General features: G+C 49.8%; 1 protein-coding gene across 2 annotated transcripts in view; it reads left to right on the forward strand.

Moving 5' to 3' along the window:
• Positions 1 to 20,591, forward strand: part of wwox (WW domain containing oxidoreductase) — a 99,335-nt gene that overhangs the window by 75,070 nt on the left and 3,674 nt on the right. Inside the window, exon 9 of one of the 2 annotated variants that reach the window (XM_055509588.1) lies at positions 10,761 to 19,713. The exons of the other annotated variant lie outside the window; for it this stretch is intronic. Within the exon in view, the coding sequence (XP_055365563.1) occupies positions 10,761 to 10,787 (27 nt within the window). The 3' untranslated portion in view covers positions 10,788 to 19,713. Of the gene's footprint in view, positions 1 to 10,760; positions 19,714 to 20,591 lie in introns of those variants that run through there. 2 annotated transcript variants of the gene reach the window in all.

The following is a 20,591-nucleotide window of genomic DNA, read 5'->3' on the forward strand; positions in this document are numbered from 1 at the left end:
CAGCCGACCCAAGGAACATCAAAGGGGGGACTCTATTTATTGTATTTAGCTGAACCACATGTAAAAGGTAAAAAGCGTGTGTGTGTTCCTGCTTAACATGAGCCATAAACAGTATAGTCTTATGGTGCGTGAAACGAGTGTCTAGTCTGTGTGCGTCGTGTATAGTCTGTGTGCTAGTGGGGTGAGTGGAGTTTACACAGGCCTCCCAAACCCACACATACCTGCCTGGTTACTCAGCTTGAGCCCAACGTCCATTCTTCCACTTGCCGCTCGTCTCCCGGAGGGCGCTAGACTCTGTATGAATTTATTTAAATTTACAAACCAATGAATACAGCAAAAGATCAACAGGTGTGAATGCTTTTTAAAATGGCTACCTTTGCCACATGGGTTATAAATACGTGAAAGTAATTATTTAAATGAAATAAAATATGAATATTAAAAGAAACATACTGAAGTCCTAAAATATGCATCACTTTACTTTTTACTCTCATCAGTATTAGTATTATGAGCATATGTGACTCCACACTGCTCAGTGCTGTGTTTCTGGCCCGTGTGTGTGTGTTGATAAATGTGTTATATCAAGCCAAGTTATTAATGTGTGTGTTTATTAGTCGGATGTGCAGCTTCATTGGGGAATTGGATCACAGTTGATGTCTCACTTTTGTTTACACAACTTAATGCAGCTTGACTCTGTGTCAGGCTTGTCTGTGTACACAAGTGTGTGTGTGTGTGTGTGTGTGTGTGTGTGTGTGTGTGTGTGTGTGTGTGTGTGTGTGTGTGTGTGTGTGTGTGTGTGCTTTGGGTGAGGTGAGGTGAGCAGGGAGAGTGGAGTCAGAGCCAGAACGAGGGGAAGGAGCCCAGGAGAATGGGGTTTTTGCTGGGGCTTTGGTTGTTCCTGCATCATTACCCTGACTGCAGACAAAGCCTACTTATGTCTCTCTTTCCCCTCCCCATCTATACACTCACTCACTGGTACACACACACACACACACACACACACACACACACACACACACACACACACACACACACACACACACACACACACACACACCGTACCTACAGTATGTGTCACCAGAGGCTGAGGGAGTCCTGCACAGGGGAGAAAAGAGGAAATACGAGAGTGGAGGCGAAGGAGGGGATGCAGAGAAAGGGGAATGGAGAATAGATTTATGAAATGAAGCATTCCAAACAGCACTATCTGCCTGCTGTGAGAAACACCTTTCATAAATCACCACACAGCAGCAGAAAATAGAGCATTTGGTGGGTTTGTCTGCGCTCGTGTGTCTGTTTGTTACGGTGCGTATTTGTGCATAAAGTGAGAGAAAGAAGGATGGAGCGGGGGAATATCTTATTCCATCCCCGGTCTCGGGGAGAAGTGGAGGGTAGCGATGCAGGTGATGCTTATACAGTATGTGTGCACGTCGGTGCAAGCACATGCAGTAAGTGTGTGTGTGTGGTTGTGTTTGTTAGATACTGCCCTCCCACAGGGTATCTTTACAGAGAGCATGATATAAAAAGAGACAGATAGGGTTAGGGAACGAAAACTACAGTAGCTCAGGGGGATCTCTGTCTGGGTCAGAGACAGAGAAAGGAGAGAGAAAAAGAGCAGCTGAGGAGAAAGACAGGAGGAGAAAAGGGCGGCTTACTGCGCGAAGGACTTTTTCCTCAGGTGAGTTGTTCTGTAAGCGAGCGCTGATCTGCCCCGATCCTGTCACTGAGAAGAACGCCGGGTCGACTGTTCTGAGAATACAAACAGCACCTCGCTGAACGCTCACACACAGGCACGCACTCATGAGCAGACGCTCCGTGCGGCTTCTCTTTTTTTTTTCATCCACTTTCACCAGCAGCGCCAGTGAACTATTCACCTAGCTGTTGAACACATTGAGGGCTTATTAAGTGTCTTTGCCAGCCATAGAAAGGCCAAGGATGTAATTTACCAGTCACACACTGGTTTCATAGTCTGTCTCTTTAACACATCTAGTGCCCATCTAGCATCCTTAAGTCCTCCGAATGAGACAATTAGCGCTCAGAGACAAGGCCGGTTCAGTCAATGGGCGCGGGGGCATTTCGGCCGAGCAACAGACGAAGAAAAGGAGAAAAATGAAAAGGGAGACCGTCGGATCGCCGGGGAATGGAATCCCCGCGAAGCCGGAGAAGGAGCAGGCGGAGCAGAAAGGGACTTTTATGAGCCCGACAATGAAAGGCAATCAGATGGGAGTGATATGAAATAAGAAAAAGCCGGAGCACGTGTTCAACAGCGGACTAATTTCATGAACCTCTTCGAGCGATCGCTGGCGAAGGGGAGGGGAGGAGGAGGAGGGGGTTTCAAGGGAGGGGGAGGAGCTGCAAGATGCTCATGTACTGTAGGTAATGACTAATGTTCCTCAAAAGCCTGAAAATGAAAAATAAATATTATTAGGCTAAAAGTGTACATGCTCACAATGGATTAATTTTGAGTTATGAACTGATTCTGTGTTTTCATGCGTGGCTCAACCCAGCGCTGCAACTGTTCCGGGCTCTGGACAGAGGGCAGTGATGTAGCATACAGCTGAATTAAAGGCTCTGGTGTTTAATTGCGGCCCACAGATGGCCTCATACATCTTTGGATCATTTAAAGGGGCGGTGGGCTGAGTAATGTGTGTGTGACACGCCGCTGTGTTTTATAAGAGAGCCCCTATTACGCAGACTGCTCTATAAAGAGACCCAGTCAGCGGGGGAGAGGTGTGGTTAAAGCCCCGGTTCGTAATTGTACCGTGACACCCTCCGTTTAAACTCTGTCATCCTAATACTGCCTTTGTTTACATGGAGATTTATTAAAGAGATTAATGTAATCTTTTGCCCTCAGGAAGAACAGGGAGGTGTAAAAAGAAAAAAAAAGAAACGCTTCAGCCGCGTCGGTCTGAGCCGAGACATAACTGTTGGAGAGAAAAGAGTGGAGGGACCCGAGGAGTTTGAGCAGCCGAATCCAAATTAAATGAATGAGGAAAGGAAGCTGGAGGACGAGATGAGGCCGGGGATGGAGGGATGCGCAGATAGTTAAGGAGAAATGAAGTGAGGGATATGGAGAAGAGTGTGTGTTTGTGGTGGAGTCCCAGCTGTTATCTCCCTGGGGGTTCAAACAGCTGTCATGCCCTGTAATAACACACACACACACACACACACACACACACACACACACACACACACACACACACACACACACACACACACACACACACACACACACACACTTTGCTTTGTCCCCCGTTCCCCGTATCTATACTCGCAATTTTTTCCTTCAGTTTGTCTTTTTCATTTGCTGATTCTTCTTCCCTCATATTGGATTTGGAATGTTGTGTATATGCTCATTTTTTTTCTGGCCCCCCTTTCCTTCTTCTCAACCCCCCTCTCCTAGAGAGATACAGAAACGAGAGCAGGAATGACGGCGAGAAAGGGCGAAGGAAAGAGAAAAGGAGCATGTGGAGCAGGGCCGGTCTTTCATGTGTCCATATCCTCCGGTCTGCATAGTCCAGATTAGATTAGGCTTTCCGAGGCTAGACATCTTTTCCAATTTCTCCAAGCCGAGGGAAGACAGGTTGAGAAGAAGGGGCTGGTTAACTCTATTAACTCATTTTGGTCTCCTCAATATGTCTGTTACCCTAATCCCTCCTTGTTGACATGGCAGGATGAGGGAGTATGGTGCTGGTTGATAGGGAAGTCCTCCTACCGCGCTGGAAGACACTTGCCCTCCCACCTTCCTCTCATCACGCGCCCTTCTTCTCTTTCTTCAGCGACCAACGGCCGCCGCTCGGAGAAATTCAGACAGACAAATTGGAGATGTGTCTTTAGCTGCAGCTTTGGCTCTTTAGCCCGAGCACAACACAGTCAGACCAGGGGAGAAATTGGATTGGAGTCTATGAAGAGGAGGAGGAGAGGGCTTTCCCAGCGAAACACACTCAGACAGAGTGGAGAGCGGAGGGAGTGGGTGCAGCTTGGATGGAGGTAAAGGCTGGATAGGCATGTACATGCACCACCATATTGACTTTGGTGTTGGGGGATGGAGAGCATTGTTGTAGGGGTGGATACAGGGGAGATCTAGAGGGATAGAGGAGGATCAGCAGAGGAAAAGGAGGAGGGGTAAGAGAAGAGTGATTATGGTGGGTCTGGGCTGCCAGGCCTGATAAATGACTAATCAGGAGAGCAGGGCCTTAGGTCCCTCACAGGACCACTACTACCACAGGCTTATCAAATGCACGGGGTGCCGATACACACAGGCACGCGCACGCACGCACACACACACACACACACACACACACGCCTCTCGCCGAGACGTTGCACACACACACACACACACACACACACACACACACACACACACACACACACACACACACACACACACACACACACACACGCCTCTCGCCGAGACGCTGCACACACACACACACACACACACACACACACACACACACACACACACACACACACACACACACACACACACACAGCTTTACACCAAAGGAGAGCGTAAGAGAAAGGAGAGCGATGGGTTGGATCCATACCTACCTCTCCTGGAGCAGTGGTCTGCTTGGAGAGCTGTTATAGATCCACCTCTGCCTCCTCCTCGCACCTGCCTCACCTCTCTGACTCCCCGCTCCGGGTCTAATAGTCTGCCAACGCTGGGACTAAGAGCAGGTCACGTTCAGCGACGCACGCGCCGCTCCGGCACCAGTCGTACAGTACGTCCACTGTATCTGTGTCACAGATGAGCATGTAATTCAGACAATACAGGCCTTTATATGTGGAGTGGCTACAGAATAATCTACAGCATATACATAAAATAGAGGTTGGTTAAATCCAGTCTGGCTGCATTCCAAGCTAATGGTCAGGAAGGAATGCGAGGTGATTGAGGGGAGGGACCAGGAGGGGGCACAGGCAGTGTGGGGATATGGACATCTTTCTGCGCCGCGCTCCATTGACTCTGCCTTCATACCTCAACGGCCACGTGATCCCAGTGTGATGCTGCTAATGGTGACACCGGCGGGGTCGAGAGCAAGTGCGAGGCTGAGACGATGGTGGGGGGGGGGGGACGGAGGCCAGGAAGTACAGTAGGAAGCGAACGAAGAGGGAGCGGGGCAGCGGCAGGAGTGGAGAAGGAGAGACGGATGAGACCGCGGTCTCTGTGGGATTGTGTGCAAGGGCAGCCAAGTTGGTTTCTCCGTCCCTCGTACCTTAATGTCCCCTCACGTCCCTTTATGTCCGGCCCCTGTCCCCGGATGCAAAGTCACTGGCACAGTCAGATCACCTCTGTTACTTATATACCTGAATGAGCAAAGTGTGTTTTTACTCCTGTGGCCTCTGTTATACTGGAGAAATGTGTGTGTGTGTGTGTGTGTGTGTGTGTGTGTGTGTGTGTGTGTGTGTGTGTGTGTGTGTGTGTGTGTGTGTGTGTGACATTAACCTACACAAGCAGGTTTGCCTGCTCCCATTGGGGCTGAAGGGCATGTAGACCCATTCATTTGTTTTAGACTGTACCTTTTGTGCTTGTTTCCAGTTTGTCTTTTGTTTGAAATTAGATATATTTTTGTTATGTCGTTTTATTATCTTTAATTACTAATCGACCTGAAATATTCCTTCTGAACAAGCCATATTTTAAACATCTATGTTTTACCGTTCCCTCGTGCTGCAGTAGATAAAGATGGAATCCTACTGGTCTAATTTGTATTTCACACCCAATATGTATCCGTGCCGTTCCCGGGGCTGCAGTCATAACATGGAAAGTGTTGCTTAAGCCTTCCCTGCTCCCCGGCTGTCACTCCTGGCAAAGTCTGAGCCTCGTTGAAGCCTAGTGATGCCTACTTCCCTCTGACTCTCTGTCTCCACCAATCCCGAGCAGCAGCCCCGTGATGCCCTGTGATGTGGTTCCCGCAGATGCCGGTGTCCGTGGCGATAAGGCCTCACAGATGAGCCATCTGATTGGATTAGCAGGCCCTTTGAACAAGCCCTGACTGGCTGTTTGCCGGCGGGATGCAAATGAGCTTCTTAAGAGTAAGGCCCGGTCTTGACCTTTATTGGGCTTGGCAGCACGGGAGGCAGGAGGGGTAAAGTGTGACCACTGAAAGCTGGATTGTGGGAAGTTAAGAGGTAAGAGTACATCCCTGGCAGACTGTCCCTTCTCCCTTTGTCTCTCTTGCTGTCTTCATGGTGCCGGGCCGGTCGGCCTCCTGGCTGGCGTTGGCTCATTTGTGTGTCTGAGCCGCTGGACGCTGAGTCTCACCATCTATGACAGCCGCTTAACCTCTAGGCCTGGCAGCATCCACTGTTCACATGTCTGACCCAACAGACCGGAGCTCAGCCTTTGCTGCAGAAAAAGACAGGACAATGAGTGTTTGACTGTTAATAATAATAATAATAATAAAAAAATCACTGCTCACGTCGACCATATGACAGAATTGGTTCAAGATCAAGAAAGACAATGTCATGGCCTCTCATCTAGTGACTAACAGCTAATCTTGTTATTAATGGAGCATATAGGAGTATAAGGTTACAGCATCGCAGGAGTTTAAAGTGAGCTTTTAGCCTTACTCTCAGTCACACGCTCTAACGTCAGAGGACGACGGTCAGGGAGCGGCTGGAAGTCATGCTAGATAAATCCTGCTTTCGTTCCAGAGACACAAGGTTGTTTTGGACGTGGAGAGACGAGCGGCTGAATGGTGCCCGTGCCGTTTTAAGAGCAGGAACCCACCGTTAAAGGCTCCGTAGGCCGCGTGGCCCTTGTCTCACCCCCCTCCTCTCCCCTGGGGGGTTTTATCTGCCCATTTCCTCCTCTCGCGCCGGGCCCTCAGGACGCCTTAATGGCGCCATGTTCCCTGTCAGTCAGATATTTAAATGGAAACCGACCATGAAAATATGGCTGCTCAGGGCTGGCTCGCTGTGCCACGTCCTTGCTCTCAGCAGCTAGAGTCAAACGCTGGGGCCCAAACCCCAGCCGCCTGCTCCAGACAAGCCCGGGGGGGGGCTCGATCTGCAAGTTTAATATCCCCCATCAGGTTTTAAACCTGTTTATCTTGCAGATTTGATCAAGGATACTAATGCAAATGGAGGCAAAGGCTCTTCGCTCTGGAAACCTTCCATCCCGAGGTTCATTGATTCATACTAAATGGGTTCAAGCATCATTCTTAATCGCTCACTGGACCAAATTGGGATTGGCCGAAACACAACATACGTGGCCTTTTTATGATGAATTTGCGTCTCAGTAATCCACGACTGCACTTGGAGCGTCTCTTTGTGGCCGCTGTTATCTTTCTCTACAGTTGTAATAATCACAGACAATTGACAGCCGCAGGTGGTCTTACTAACTCTCACCAGACAGCCTAATTTAACCCAGTAATAAATCTCTGTGCCCAGTTGGCCATTTTAGCTGTTTGGCACAGGGCACTGTAAATTTACCCTAATTAGATCCTCCCTCTTCTCCTCCCACTCTCTTCCCCCGACTTCCCCCTCTTCTCTCCCCTGTCTCCTCCCCTGCTCATTGGTACATATGCTCATACACCTGGCCCGCATCGTTACCTGTTTACAAATGACCAGGCAGGTTCTGCTGGCTTCAGCATCCGCTCCAGCGCACGGCACTGAATTCCTCTCACTCTCCAACCTCCCCTGTGTCATAATTAGACCTCGGAGCTCATGTTTGCTTAATATTATAATCCGGTGCACCTGCATTTCTCTCCCTATAGTGCTTAGGTGTACCACCCACCCCTTCTGCAGCCCCACACCCACACCGCTGACCCTCATGCCGATAGATATGGAATATATGTTGGCGGCAACGTGTATTTTGTCCTCACCCTTTCTCCTCCACTGAAAGGCCGGGAGCACACGCCTGCTCGTTCTGCAGCCGCTGCCAGTGTCGAGTGTAAGTGTATGTGTGCGTGTCAGGGGTGTCAGTGTCAGGGCTAATGGTCTCTACCAGGGCGCCAGCCCGAAGATTTATACCACAAATTAGTCAAATGTGATCAAACAGCAACCCAGTTAATCATGCAGGACCCGCGTTTGTCCCTGCTTTATCTACAGGCATAATTATAGACACCCATTCCGGTGACAGGCCAATGGCGGGCCCCTGCGGAGCGATTTTGGGGCCGCCATGAAGCATTGTCACTGTGATGAATGTCTGAGGGGTTTTAAACATGTATATACTTAACACCCCCGTGTGATTGCTGAGTGAAGGCACGGCCCCTGCAGAACCGGTCTCAGCGTCAGATGAGGACAGGCTTCCTAAATGAATATTAGTGTGGATGAGTCGGGTCCCTCATCCCTCCCCAGCCGCACAATTTAAATCTCCTCCGCCATTAAGAACAAGTACTGCCATAAATTCAATTCATCATAGGACTCCCAATTCATTATGTGTTAAATGTTGACTGGTTAAATCAAGCTCTATCACTCACTCGCCCGCTCGCTCCCATTTCGTCTGACTCCCCTGTAGCCCCGCACAACTTGGAATGTGGGAATGGGAATCATCCAGCAGTATTCTGTTATTCCAGGCCATTACCATGTGCCAAGCTGGGAAAGAGATCCAGTGATGTGTGTTGCAGTTTGTGATTGGAGTGGATCCTCTCTCTCTCTCCCTCCTCTGACAGCCATTTTAAACACTCGTTTATGCAGCGCTTTTAATATCAATAAGAGAAGTAGGCAGGCAGGCGGACAGGCAGCAGTTTCCTATACACACACACACACACACACACACGGAGTGACACACACGGCCTGGCTGGAAATCAGCAGCCTCCATCTCCCTGGTATGACAGGGTGTGGTAATTATGTCTCTGTGAGAGTGTGTGCTGTTTGCTGGGTGAAAAATGATAATGGGGTGATTTTTAAGTGCCATATCTCCCACACGGGTAATGAAAAGTACTTTTAATCCAGTTCGGAGAAACGGAGGGGTGGAGGAGAGGAGTGGCTGGGGAGAGGAAGCAGAGGGGTCTGTTGTGATGGGAGGAGAGGAGGAGGAGTGGAGGAATAAAAGGGTGCTCTGAGGGTGTAGGGATTCTGATAGAGGGAGATGAGGAAAAGAGGGAGCGGGGGGGATTTCTGTATGGAGATGAGGGGAGAGGACTAAACGGGGAGCGAGGAGAGGTTTCAAGGCAATGCTTTGGGTGGAATTGTGTCGTGTGTGTGTGTGTGTGTGTGTGTGTGTGTGTGTGTGTGTGTGTGTGTGTGTGTGTGTGTGTGTGTGTAGAGAGAGATGGGGGGGCTTGTGGTCTGGTGCCAGGGGAATGCCTAAGCCTTGGCATGAAGCTTGAGCTCGGCAATTAGAATAATTAAGAGGGACTGACAAGCTTTTAGAGTCTCTCATGCTTCCCCTTCCTTTTCTCATTCCTGTCCCAGCTGTAAATGTCTGTCAGACGACATTATGTCAGAGGTGTCAGGTTAACGCGCCTGCGTTTGTGGGAACTCTGGTTGTCGGCCTTCAGTAAAAAAGGGGGGAGTCGTGATGAAAACAAAACCGTAACCCAGCCTACACGCATGTGCGCCGCTCTCCCGCTGTGGAGCAACTGATCTGTAAAATGTAGTTCGCCAATATTGCCCCGGAGTCAGGATCTGCCTGAAGGGCTCAGCACAATCACACATCACACGAGGAGGCTGCAAGAATAGGTGTGTTGTTATGCACACACTAAGTTGTGAGTGCGTATGAGAGAGACAGAGAGTGTTCACTAATGACTTCACACCCCATTAGCACCTTTGCTTGATATGTCACACTTCATTATGTACTTAGATCAGTGGTGCATGCACTTGGAAAGGTGTGTGTGCACGTATGAAGCATGTTTGCACTGGAGAGAGTGTGGCTGCAGCAACTTTTGCCTTCTAACCTTTTTACATAACAGACGGTCCACCACCTCACTTTAACATTATGTAACGTTTAACCTTGTATAGATTCATTCAGAGTTCACAGTAAATATACTACATTAGTGCAGCAAAGACTATAAGCGTTTCTCTCTGCTTAATATTTTCTAATCGGGGCCTGATGGTGAGTTGATTTGTCTTTATAATGTACAAGATCTCTTGTGTGTGGGTCATAGATCAATTACTCAAGGAGTCACCACTGTCCGGCCCGTTTAAGGATGCCTTTGGACAGCGTGAGCCGTTTGTGTGTGTTTGCATGCGTGTCAGTTATATCATGTGCACGTGCGCACGGTGTGCGGTCGAGCAGCATTTGCAATATGTTTTAATTCATGGTAAAGAGACAGCAGCGCGGGCAGGCGAGTTAGTTTTATTAGAGTGTGTTTATCTTAATTCCCCTCGGTTTCTTTCAGCCCCGCCATCCATTACCTGTCTGAGGAGACGGCGTGCTCTCCTGGGCCCCACGCACTAACGCGGTTACCTTGGTACTTAAAATATGATGATATGAGAGCACGCATGTACTGCTGGCTGCGCGTGACTAACTGCCTGTGTCTTTGTCAGTTTCGTATGCATTGTTGCCTTGGCTCGTGGAGAATATGATGTTTTCATAGCGTTCCTTCGTGACCTTGGCTGTGTAAACGGGTTCGTAATGTGGAGGAGACGAGCAGTCATAAACAGTCGCATAGATGCATGCCATCGTAGCACGGCTATGCACGAGGCCCGTCAGGTTGGTGTGTGTGTGTGTGTGTGTGTGTGTGTGTGCGTGGAAGAGAGGGCACCACATGTAAATATGAAGGACTGTATGTATGCTCGCTCTACATTACCCCCTATGTGGAGAATGACAGGCTCTTTCGGGGGTATGACCCTCTCCCCATGCTGTTTATCTTTAGGGTCACGTCCTGCCCTCTAACTCCTGACCTCTGACCTTTGACCTTGGATCGTCAGCCAGCAGACACCAGCGCCGGGCTGACAGCTCCCAAAGCCCACTGACCCTAAAGAAAGCAGAGGGACGGAGACAGAGAGGAGGGGAGAGAGAGAGAGAGAGAGCCTCGACTGTTGACCTCTCTTCCAGGGAGAGCAGTGCACACCCAGCCAGAGTGACAGTTTACCTGTTCGAGGGGTCAAGAAGCGAGAGGAACAAGAAACAGAGGCCTCGTTTATGAAATAGCAAAAGCTAAGTGAGAAGGAACGAAGCAAGGGCTGCGAGGATCGAGCGGCGGGTGGAGGGGGTGGAGGTAAAGAATGGGATAGGAGGACAAACATGAGTGAACCTGGATGGTGGAGGTCACACTCTGCCCGAGGAGACAGGTGCCTCAAGATTAGCCTGCGCATTAATGGCCTGTACTTTACTACACTCACATACACATGCATGCACAGCGCGAGGCACTCCTGGAGAACTCCTATACCGCAGGGACGGGGAACTGGTGAGAACACAGCTCTGACTCTCATATCCTATTTATACACCCTTTCCTGTACATTACAATCCTATTTAGCTCACCCTGCTTCCTACACAATCCTATTTATGGACTCACCCCCACCCGCCACCGCCACACACCCACCTTCCACTCTCAAATCCTATTTGTGTGCCCTCTCCTCCTGTATGCAGGTGCCATCTATCCAAAAGGCTGCCTATTGGGTGTGTAAGCTGTGATTCAAATCACTGGTGTGTGTGTGTGTGTGTGTGATTTGTGTTTTAATGTAGCACTGAAATTGGAGTGTTCCACCCAGGACTCACAGACTGTTCCTGGACTCATGGCGGCATTTATCACTCCTGTGGCTAACTAGGGCCGCGATGTCTCTCATCTCAAGCAAAAAGGCTGAAAAGTTGCTTCAACCTGATCACCCTTCGAGGCAACACTCTCACCTCTGTCTTTGCCTGTGGGATCAGAAACTCCCAAACTGTCGAGGTGAGACGGGGGATGCTTGACCCCTGATGTGCTACGCCACACAAACGATCTGCAAGCACAGACAAGCGTCTGTGTCTTCTGTCCCGTCCCATCTCCACCTGTCCACGTGACAGGCCTCTTATCCTCCATTAGTGTATTTAGGCAGGACAAAGTGCCCGTCCACATCACGGGCCTGTCTCCACCTGACTCCCCCACCTGTCACTCACCCGGCGTTATGAAAGTATCCTCATTCTGTTTGAAGGTGGGAGATGAAAGGAGAACTGCAGTCAGGGACCTGGTTGCCCTGACACACTTGATTAGAGTAGCCACAGTCAGAGAAGGGGGTCGGCGAGGATGTTCCTGCCTGCCCGGATTAGGGGAGGGGGTGCAGACGTAGTGTATGTAGAGCAGGGCTCTGCGGCTGTCTTTATTAGGGGCAGGAAGGTGCAGCAAAGTGGGCGTGGTTGCTTCTCGAGCCGAAGGCGTGGACTTTCACAGACAGAGGCGGCGATGAGGCCTTCGCACGCTGAAACGGACACGCCACCGGAGCACAAGGTTAAACAAGCTGCTGCTGCTGCTGCTGCTGCTGCTGCTGGATCGGCCGCCTCCCTGTGTGCACAGCTGGACCAGTTTGAGTTATATCGATGCCCGGTGCGAGCGAGTGATGTATGACGCCTCGCGTTTGGCAGACGTTTTTATCCAAAGCCAACACCGGAGTGAAATAGTGTAACTGGGCTGAATTTATTAATCATTCAATTAACTAAATGTTCCGTCGTGGTATGGTTCAGATGAATGGACTGTCACTCTTTAATGCAATCTAATTCTCGGTACACCTCAAGACAGATGCTAAGAACCCCACTGCTGCAACTCTTTAATTTCTCTCACCCTCTCACCGCCTTTCACTTGCATTACTTACGATATTTCCCCGTCCATTTTTGTCACACTCACTTCTGCTGTATTATTTCTCTCTGCCGTGGCGCGAGCTTAAATTGTGTTGCGGCTCGCAATCTTCATCTCCTCGCCCCCGTCCCACCGCCTACTCTCCCCAGATTCTTCCTGTGTGTCTTTGGGGCCGGCTGGTAAAGACAGTCGGGGCAGTCGATCGTATCAGACTATGAGGCCAGTTCAACCATAAATTACCTGCAGCTAACAAAGCGTGCGGCTGTAACTATTACACAGCCAGTCAAAGTCACCCCGGCTCCGCACTCTCGCAGGCTGAGGAGCTGCAGACCCCAGAGAGTGCAGTGTTTGTGTGGATCTGCTCACGCGCACAGTGACATTTGAATATTTACAGGAAACGAACATAGTTGTGAATGAATGACAACCTAATGTGATCACAAAAGCTGAAAAGATGCAACAAAACTTGCAAAAATCAGACATTAAAGTTAGACATATGAATTCATATTCTTCATATTTTGCTCATGGCCAATGTGTGACTGCATACATTAAAAACATTTATAAGACAAATATTACAGTTCTAGCATAGGGGTCACACAAAATGAACTTTTATCCCTCGTCTCTACATAAAAATATCAGGTGATGTCATCTGGAAGTCCAGTCCACTGCTACAGCCAGTATGAGTGAGACGATGACATCATCGCAAATGCAAAACCTGGAGGAAAGCGAGAGGGAGAGATGGACCCACGGCCAGCGCCTGATGTGTTGTGTTTGTTGTTCTTTGGTGCAAACGGTTCTTTGGGGTGCTTCTTCTGGTCCTTTGTGCGTTTTAACCCTTTGCTGTGAGGAGACGGCGCCGCTCCTCTCTCCCCGCCGTGCGTGCGGCTCTGTGTTATTGGCTAATTGAGAGCGTGTTCAGTGCTGCAGCTCTGCCCCGGAGGTTAGTGTTAGCACACACACACTGTAGCAGGACAAATGAGAATACACCCCGCCATCTGCCCAGGAGAGACACTCCCTCACCCTCTCCTTGTCGCTTTAACCTTGTCCTCCCTTCTTTCGCTCCTTTCATCTTCTTTCTATTCCTTCCTCCACGCTCCCGCTTCTCTCCCCTCACCCTGCCACACCTCCCGCCCTCCCTTCTCCACATCTTTTCCATCTTCCCACAGTTTGATTCTCTGCTCGGCCATTCTGCGCCGCACTCCATCTCTCCCACTTGTTTCCTCTGTTCTCTCCGCCGCCTGCCTTCCTGCGCTGTGGGTGAGTCAGTGGGCGCTGCGTTCGCGGGGGTTCAGGCTGTCGTGTTAAGGTCTTACCGTGCTCCGACCGCAGACTTTCAGACTTTCCGTGGGCACGATCCATAGGGGCTGACACTGAAGGTGACCCCCGGTTGGTAACCTTGGAGACCAACTTTATTAAAATGAATTTGAGTAGAGGGACCATCCTGACAGCAGCATAATTACATCGCAGAGCATCAGCACTAATTTATGCAGCCTGCATTCAACCGGTCAGGAGTGCCGAGATGGGGTCAGCGTGGACACACTGAGATAAACACACACACACACACACACACACACACACACACACACACACACACACACACACACACACACACACACACACACACACACGTACATGCCTTCACGCAAACACTCGCAAGAGTATACTGGGACACACACTCTCGCACTGACACACACACACACACACACACACACACACACACACACACACACACACACACACACACACACACACACACACACACACCTACACCTGGATCAGCATAGCAATAAAAATAGGCTCAGTTTGTTCTTACACTGCACAATAGACAGGCACATTCCTACGTAGTGCTTTTACTGCTTTGGGGGTCAGTATGTGTTGGAGTTTGAGTACACATACATATAGAGTACAGTATGACCTGTGAGTCTCCATGTGCCAGAGAGACAGCGTGAGTATATTTAGCAGTTATCAGGAGAGCTGCTGGACAGGTCTTATTAGTGTCAGAGTCTGAAAAGTGCCACATGCCACTAAAACTTCCTGTCCTGACAAAGGGGTTCTCCGCGGCAGGGGGGCAACGGATGCAGTGGGTTTTAAAGGTACAGTCCAGTGGATCAGTGTGACTGTTAACTAGTGTAGTATCTTTTTTACGTGACTCTAATTGCATCAGATAAAGCTTGGCTTTAAAGCCATTTAAAAGGTAACTTCGTCTGCTGTCAAATGACTTATCCCATCGGATTCACAAGCTCAAAATAAGCGCGTAATTACTCCCATTAACAAATTAATCTGTAGAGCAACTTGTCCCAAATTGAAGAAACACCTGTGAGTGGTTTTGCGCTTTAGTTTGTTTCTGGCTGTTACTTTATTGGACGATCAAGATGCAGGAATGAGGCCATGCGGAGGTTTGCAGCGGTGGACGCCGCAGTCTCGGGCCACGTGCGGTCCATTCACTTAGCAGGGTCTCCCTCATTGCAGTCCTGTGTTGGCTTTTCATTCAGCTTACAGCTAACACTTGGGGATTTCAATCACTTTCATTTATGCATTGATTGGTCGGGTTTCTCAGCGCTCATTAGGCTCCATTAACAAAGATCCATAATGAGAGAAAAACAATTCTGATAATGTGCTGCTGGCTGCAGGCTGAGAACGTGCCCACCCGTTCCTTGATCACAACTCAGCTCTGGCTCGTGGACGGACGTCTGCAGCGGTGGGCCGTATCCGATTTGATGTAAGAATGCAGAAGAGAGAGCGACGGGCTGAAGTAGGAGGCTGGAGCGAGTACAGGGGTGGAAGAGGAATGGGACAGAGGAGGTGTGGCAGGACAAAGTGCAGTGGAGGTGGTGATCAAGTGGTTGGTGGGGGGGGGTGGTCATGTACAGCGGACATAAGTCACAGCTCCAGTCATTTCATTGTAGCCGTTGTGACCAAGGGCACACTAATCTATCCCATTAGCAAATCTCTCCGACTCTCTCATAATGTTACCGCTAGCTGCTCTCCTGTGACGTGTTCCTGCTTTGAGTGTGTGTGTGTGTGTGTGTCTGTGTGTGAAAGAGAGGGAGTGAGAAGGGATGAGTTTGAACTGGGAGGAGACAATGTGAACGAGGCAGTGTGTGTGTGTGTGTGTGTGTGTGTGTGTGTGTGTGTGTGTGTGTGTGTGTGTGTGTGTGTGTGTGTGCGTTTGCGTGCGTTTGCGTGTGCGTGTGTGAGCGCACGTGCGTGTTCGCTCGCATAATGACAGTTCAGCTAGTTGCTCTCCTGTGAAAATGACACGTTCCTGCCAAATTAATATCATTACTATCAGAGTTTAATGGGCCAGCGCTGCCTTCTTATTTAAAACGGAACATCCCTCTGTCGACCTCCACCACGAGGGGGAAGGGAGGGCGTAGGAGACCGGATTAGAAGAAATGGTTAAACGAGCAGGACGGAGGACGTGAGTGGACGAGGAGGAGCACGAGCTTAAAGGAAGGAAACACGGGGCATAAAAACATCACGGCGAAGACCAAGGTTCTAACGTTTTTTATTCCACTGGCCTGAGCCCCATCCACAGCTGTTTGCTCAGCAGTGCCCCTCTCTCCCCCCGTGCTTATATCTCCACAGCCTCATCCTGCTCCGCTGTACAATAGGGCTGCCTCTCAGTCGTGATGTTAGATTTTGGGAACCGTGTTCCCGGTAATTGTTACAGCCGCGTGCACGTCTGCTGTTGAAGTGACGCCCGCTATCATCATCGGTGTTTAACATAACAAAAAGCCCGCTTGTGTTTACAGGGTATTTGCTGTATTGGGAGGTTTCTCCTTTTTCCGTGGTGGTGAATTCAGGACATAACTCGCATGTTCTCTGGTCACATTGTTTTCATTCTCTGTTTCAGGACTTCACAGTAGATGTGTGTAGCACTATGAGCGGCCTGTTACTGTGTCACTCTCCACTTGGAGTCAGCACTGTGATAATGAGTTCATTTGGAAATGCACTCCGCGGGCCGCCTGTGCACGTGGGCGTGTGCACGGCTGTGTTTGCACATATGTGCATATTTGCACAATCTGTGTACATGTGAATATAGCTATTGCAAACCACATGGTACAGTGTGTGTGTCTGTGTGTGTGTGTGTGTGTGCACGTGTGAAACTCTGGGTTTGTGAATATGTCAGCTTGCCGCAGGAGACCAATTAGCTGGTGCATCAGTGAGGAGGTGAGCATACACACACCTGTGTGTGGACCTATTACACCAGCTCATCACATACTCACACAGCGACACGGAGACAGCATTGCTTCGCTCATAATAGAAACACACTGACACTTACAGTACATTGACCATATGGAATAATGACTTCACTGTGTCAAACTGTCAGGCGTTAGTCAGCGGCGCGCGGTGTTTCAACCAGGTGTGGCTAACTAACCAGCGTTGTGAATTAGGGCTTGTGTTAGCGCTCCTGAATGGTTGTCGTTACCAATGTGCGCTTCGCGTTTCACCCTCTTTTCCTCAAGCGCCCGCGCGATCGCAGCACAGTCGGTCCCCCTCTCAACTCGGTGGCATCGTGAAGCGATGCAATCAGGTGACAGTGAAAAAGCCGATCACAGCTAATAAAGCAGCCAGGTCCCTTCATGTATAATTCAGATCTTTTATGGAGGGCTATGCACCCATATGGGCGTGCTAAAGGAAGACTAAGGCCATTTCCAGGCAGAGAAAAGCCCTTTTAAAAGCTAATCCGCGTGCCAGAGTCCTGCTCCTTTTACTGCTCCTGTTTAATGAATAGGTGTCCAATAAGGCCTTTTATTGTCTTAGCATATGTTGCTTTTATTAGGGGAAAATAATTAGGTTGTGCGGATCACTTCGGAAGTCCTCTCGCAAGATAAAAATGAGATAGTTTCACAGTCGTTGCGCAAGTCCTTCCGACTCCCTGTCGTTTTCCCCTCGGATGCCTTGCGCCCCAGCCCCTCGTCTTCCGCCCTCCGTCCCCTCCTCGTCCCCTCCTCTCTTGTTAATGTCCCTCCTTCTCGGCCCTCGTCCTCCTTTGCTATTGTTCCCCTGAACGCGCCAGCTTTGAACGTACAGCAGCACATTCGCACGCGGACACGACAGATGAGCAGTCGCCGCGTGACGGGAGGTGGTTCGTGACTGACACCTGGTTGATCTTATCTGTTGAGAGGCGGCGAAGGAAAATGGCAGCACATAGAAAAGGAGGAGTAATAGTCCATGGGGTTGGGTTGTGTTCCTGTCCTTCTGCAGTTTATCCCTCTGTTCTTTTATCTCTCTGACTCCCCCTCTTATACTATGAGTGAAAGAATATCAATGGGCTTCATCTGTGATTTGGGACTCTGGGGAAAGTGATCCATTTACCTCAAAGTGGTCCTACTGCGACCGCTGAGACCCATGAAGCCTCAGCTACAGCAGCATTGCATGCCCGGTCCTGTAAGTTATGAGGCCGGAGGGGGATGGGGCTGCTGGGGAAAACGGGATCTGCAGAGGGCTGATGGCGAGGAAGGGGGCCGAGGATGGAGCAGGGAGCGCGGCCGGCAGAAAGGCACTGAGCCGGCGTGATAAAGGAACGAAAAGAGGGATGAGGAGGAGGCCGGCCCCTCCATCCTGTCCCTAATGCCCCTCAGGGGAGCACGCTGCCCATAGGTGAGTATTAGCCATCAGCCTGTGGGCTAATGGAGGGTATGAAATAGAGTTTAGTACACACAGATGACCAGGGGCAGGCTAATCGCTGGGGACACCCATGATACGGCCAGCTGGCTATTCTCATGAGATCGCACTCAGATTAAGGGCACGACTCCCACTCAAATAAATGCCCTAATGGTCTTTGCTGCTGAACATGTGGAAGTTGAAACCCATTGTTTTTATTTTTATGCTGGAATTCCTGTTGCCGACCAAATGACCAGCGTCTTCATTTGCCTCTGTTCTGCCTTCAGGGGTCTCGGGGGTCAGAACAGGGCCTGGCTGCTTTCTGGAGGGGGCGCTGAGGTGTTTGAGGCGCTAATCTCCTCTGCTCGTGGTCGAGTGGTCGGGCTGAATGGAGGGACAGCGTTGTTATCTGAGGGGGCCGTCATTACCCAGGATTCAACTGGGCTGACACACACACACACACACACAAGCATGCAGTACTGACAAACACAGGGCAAGCTTTTTTTTTTATTTCAGTGGTTATTTATTAAATGTAAAATATCTTTAGCACAGATTAAAAATCAGACACCTCCATTTATTTAACATCAAAGGTTGGAAAAAACATTCCTGAAACAGAATCACAATTCCCTTTGGAGTCCCACTTTCAGGATAGCTAGTCCATGAGGCTGGGCAGAGGGCTGAGGCAAAAACCGCACGGCTCCTGGTCCCGTCACAGGGACTACAGGCCCGAAAACTCTTTCCAAGCGCATGCTGTAGCCTTATTCTCACCATAGTAGAAAATAGGTTTTAGTAGCCGAGCGTAGCTGCGGTACCTAGAATTCAGGCGCCTCGTTTTGCCACTTCTTTTCTTCATCTGTTACTCGTGTCATAGAACAACACTGTCGGCGCCTCCAATCACAGCTTGTGATCAAGAGGCCGCCGCGCTTCAAACAGACTAACAAAAAATTGTTCAAAAATCAAGTTTTTGGTTCCGTCCAAAAGCGCCTTTTAACATCCGAGCGGGCCGTGACCCGACGGTGAGCGACCCTTGGACAGCGCCGGGACCCGAACGTCTCGCGCCGCGTCCCCGGCCCAAACGGCGGCGTCCGCTCGGCCGACTCTGCCGCTGAACCGGAGCCGTCGCAGAGGTCGGCTGGTGAACACCCCCCCTATAACCCCCCATAACCCCCCACAACCCCCCCGTCCTCGCCCCGCTCTGCTCTGCCTCAACCCTCGCTGCTGTACAAATGCCAACTGACAACAACTGACACAGATGGTGAGCAGAAACACAGGACAGGCAAAGGAAGAGAACCACCCACAGGAGTAAGAAAACAGGAAGACTCTACACACACTGTCCAAGAGAGGATATTGCCTGACAATAGTATCAACTCATTTATTTTAAACTTTTTTCTTTTCTTTTCTTTTTTTTTTCTACTTTTTTAAAATTACGCTTATTTTTTATTATTTTTTTCCAACACATGCCGTATGAGAATCTGGAGATTATAAAAGTACCTGAAAGAATTTGCTAGGTTTTCATCATGCATAGCTGTCGGTATTTACAGGTTTTTATGTACAGGTACAGTAGGGGGGGGGCAAAAACTCTGCTCTACAACTCTGGGTTTATTTACATCCGGGTCGGAGGAAGAGGTCAGTGTCGTACCTACAGATGTGTGGGTGGAGGGTCGCATGCGTGAGGGTCAGAGAGCTCCCACGGCTGAGAACAACGCGCATGTGGAAGACGCGGAGGGAACGCGGCGCGGTCGCGGTCGCCGCTAGTCCCGCCTCCGCCCGCTTTGCTTTTCAATACGCTCGATACGGAATTTCCAGCCACCGATTATTGCGTCACACTGTACAAGGACGTTTGTATTGCGAGTCCGTGAGGTCCTTGGGTGATGAGTCAATACTGAGATTGGAAGACTTGGATCTGATCCCAGAGCAGCTCCAGAGGTGGTGGAACTCCCCGAGTAAGTGCAGGCTCACTACCGCTCGTCAGCAGCTTATTGCTGGGGTTCAGGTTTGCTGTTATGACCGACACGCTGTAGGCAGGCCTTTGTGTAACTCTGAAATCCACCGTTCCTTTGGTTCATCATATTGCTCTGATGCTCTGCTTCCACCATGAAGGCCTTTTAGATTTAGGTACGTTTTGCAGCATCCTCTCTCCTGGTTTTTCTATTAAGCGAATGTCCAAATGAGGTCTCCAGTCATGCAAAACAAGTTGTTGTCTCTCAGGTCTTCTAATGTGTGTGCGCCCACTAATGACATGCACATAGTTTTCATTTCAAAGCCAAGGCCATCTGTTCATATTTATGATTTATATATTTATGAAGCTCTAATCATATGACTAAAATG

This window comes from Betta splendens, chromosome 6, assembly GCF_900634795.4.
Source record: "Betta splendens chromosome 6, fBetSpl5.4, whole genome shotgun sequence".
Taxonomy (NCBI): Eukaryota; Metazoa; Chordata; class Actinopteri; order Anabantiformes; family Osphronemidae; genus Betta; species Betta splendens.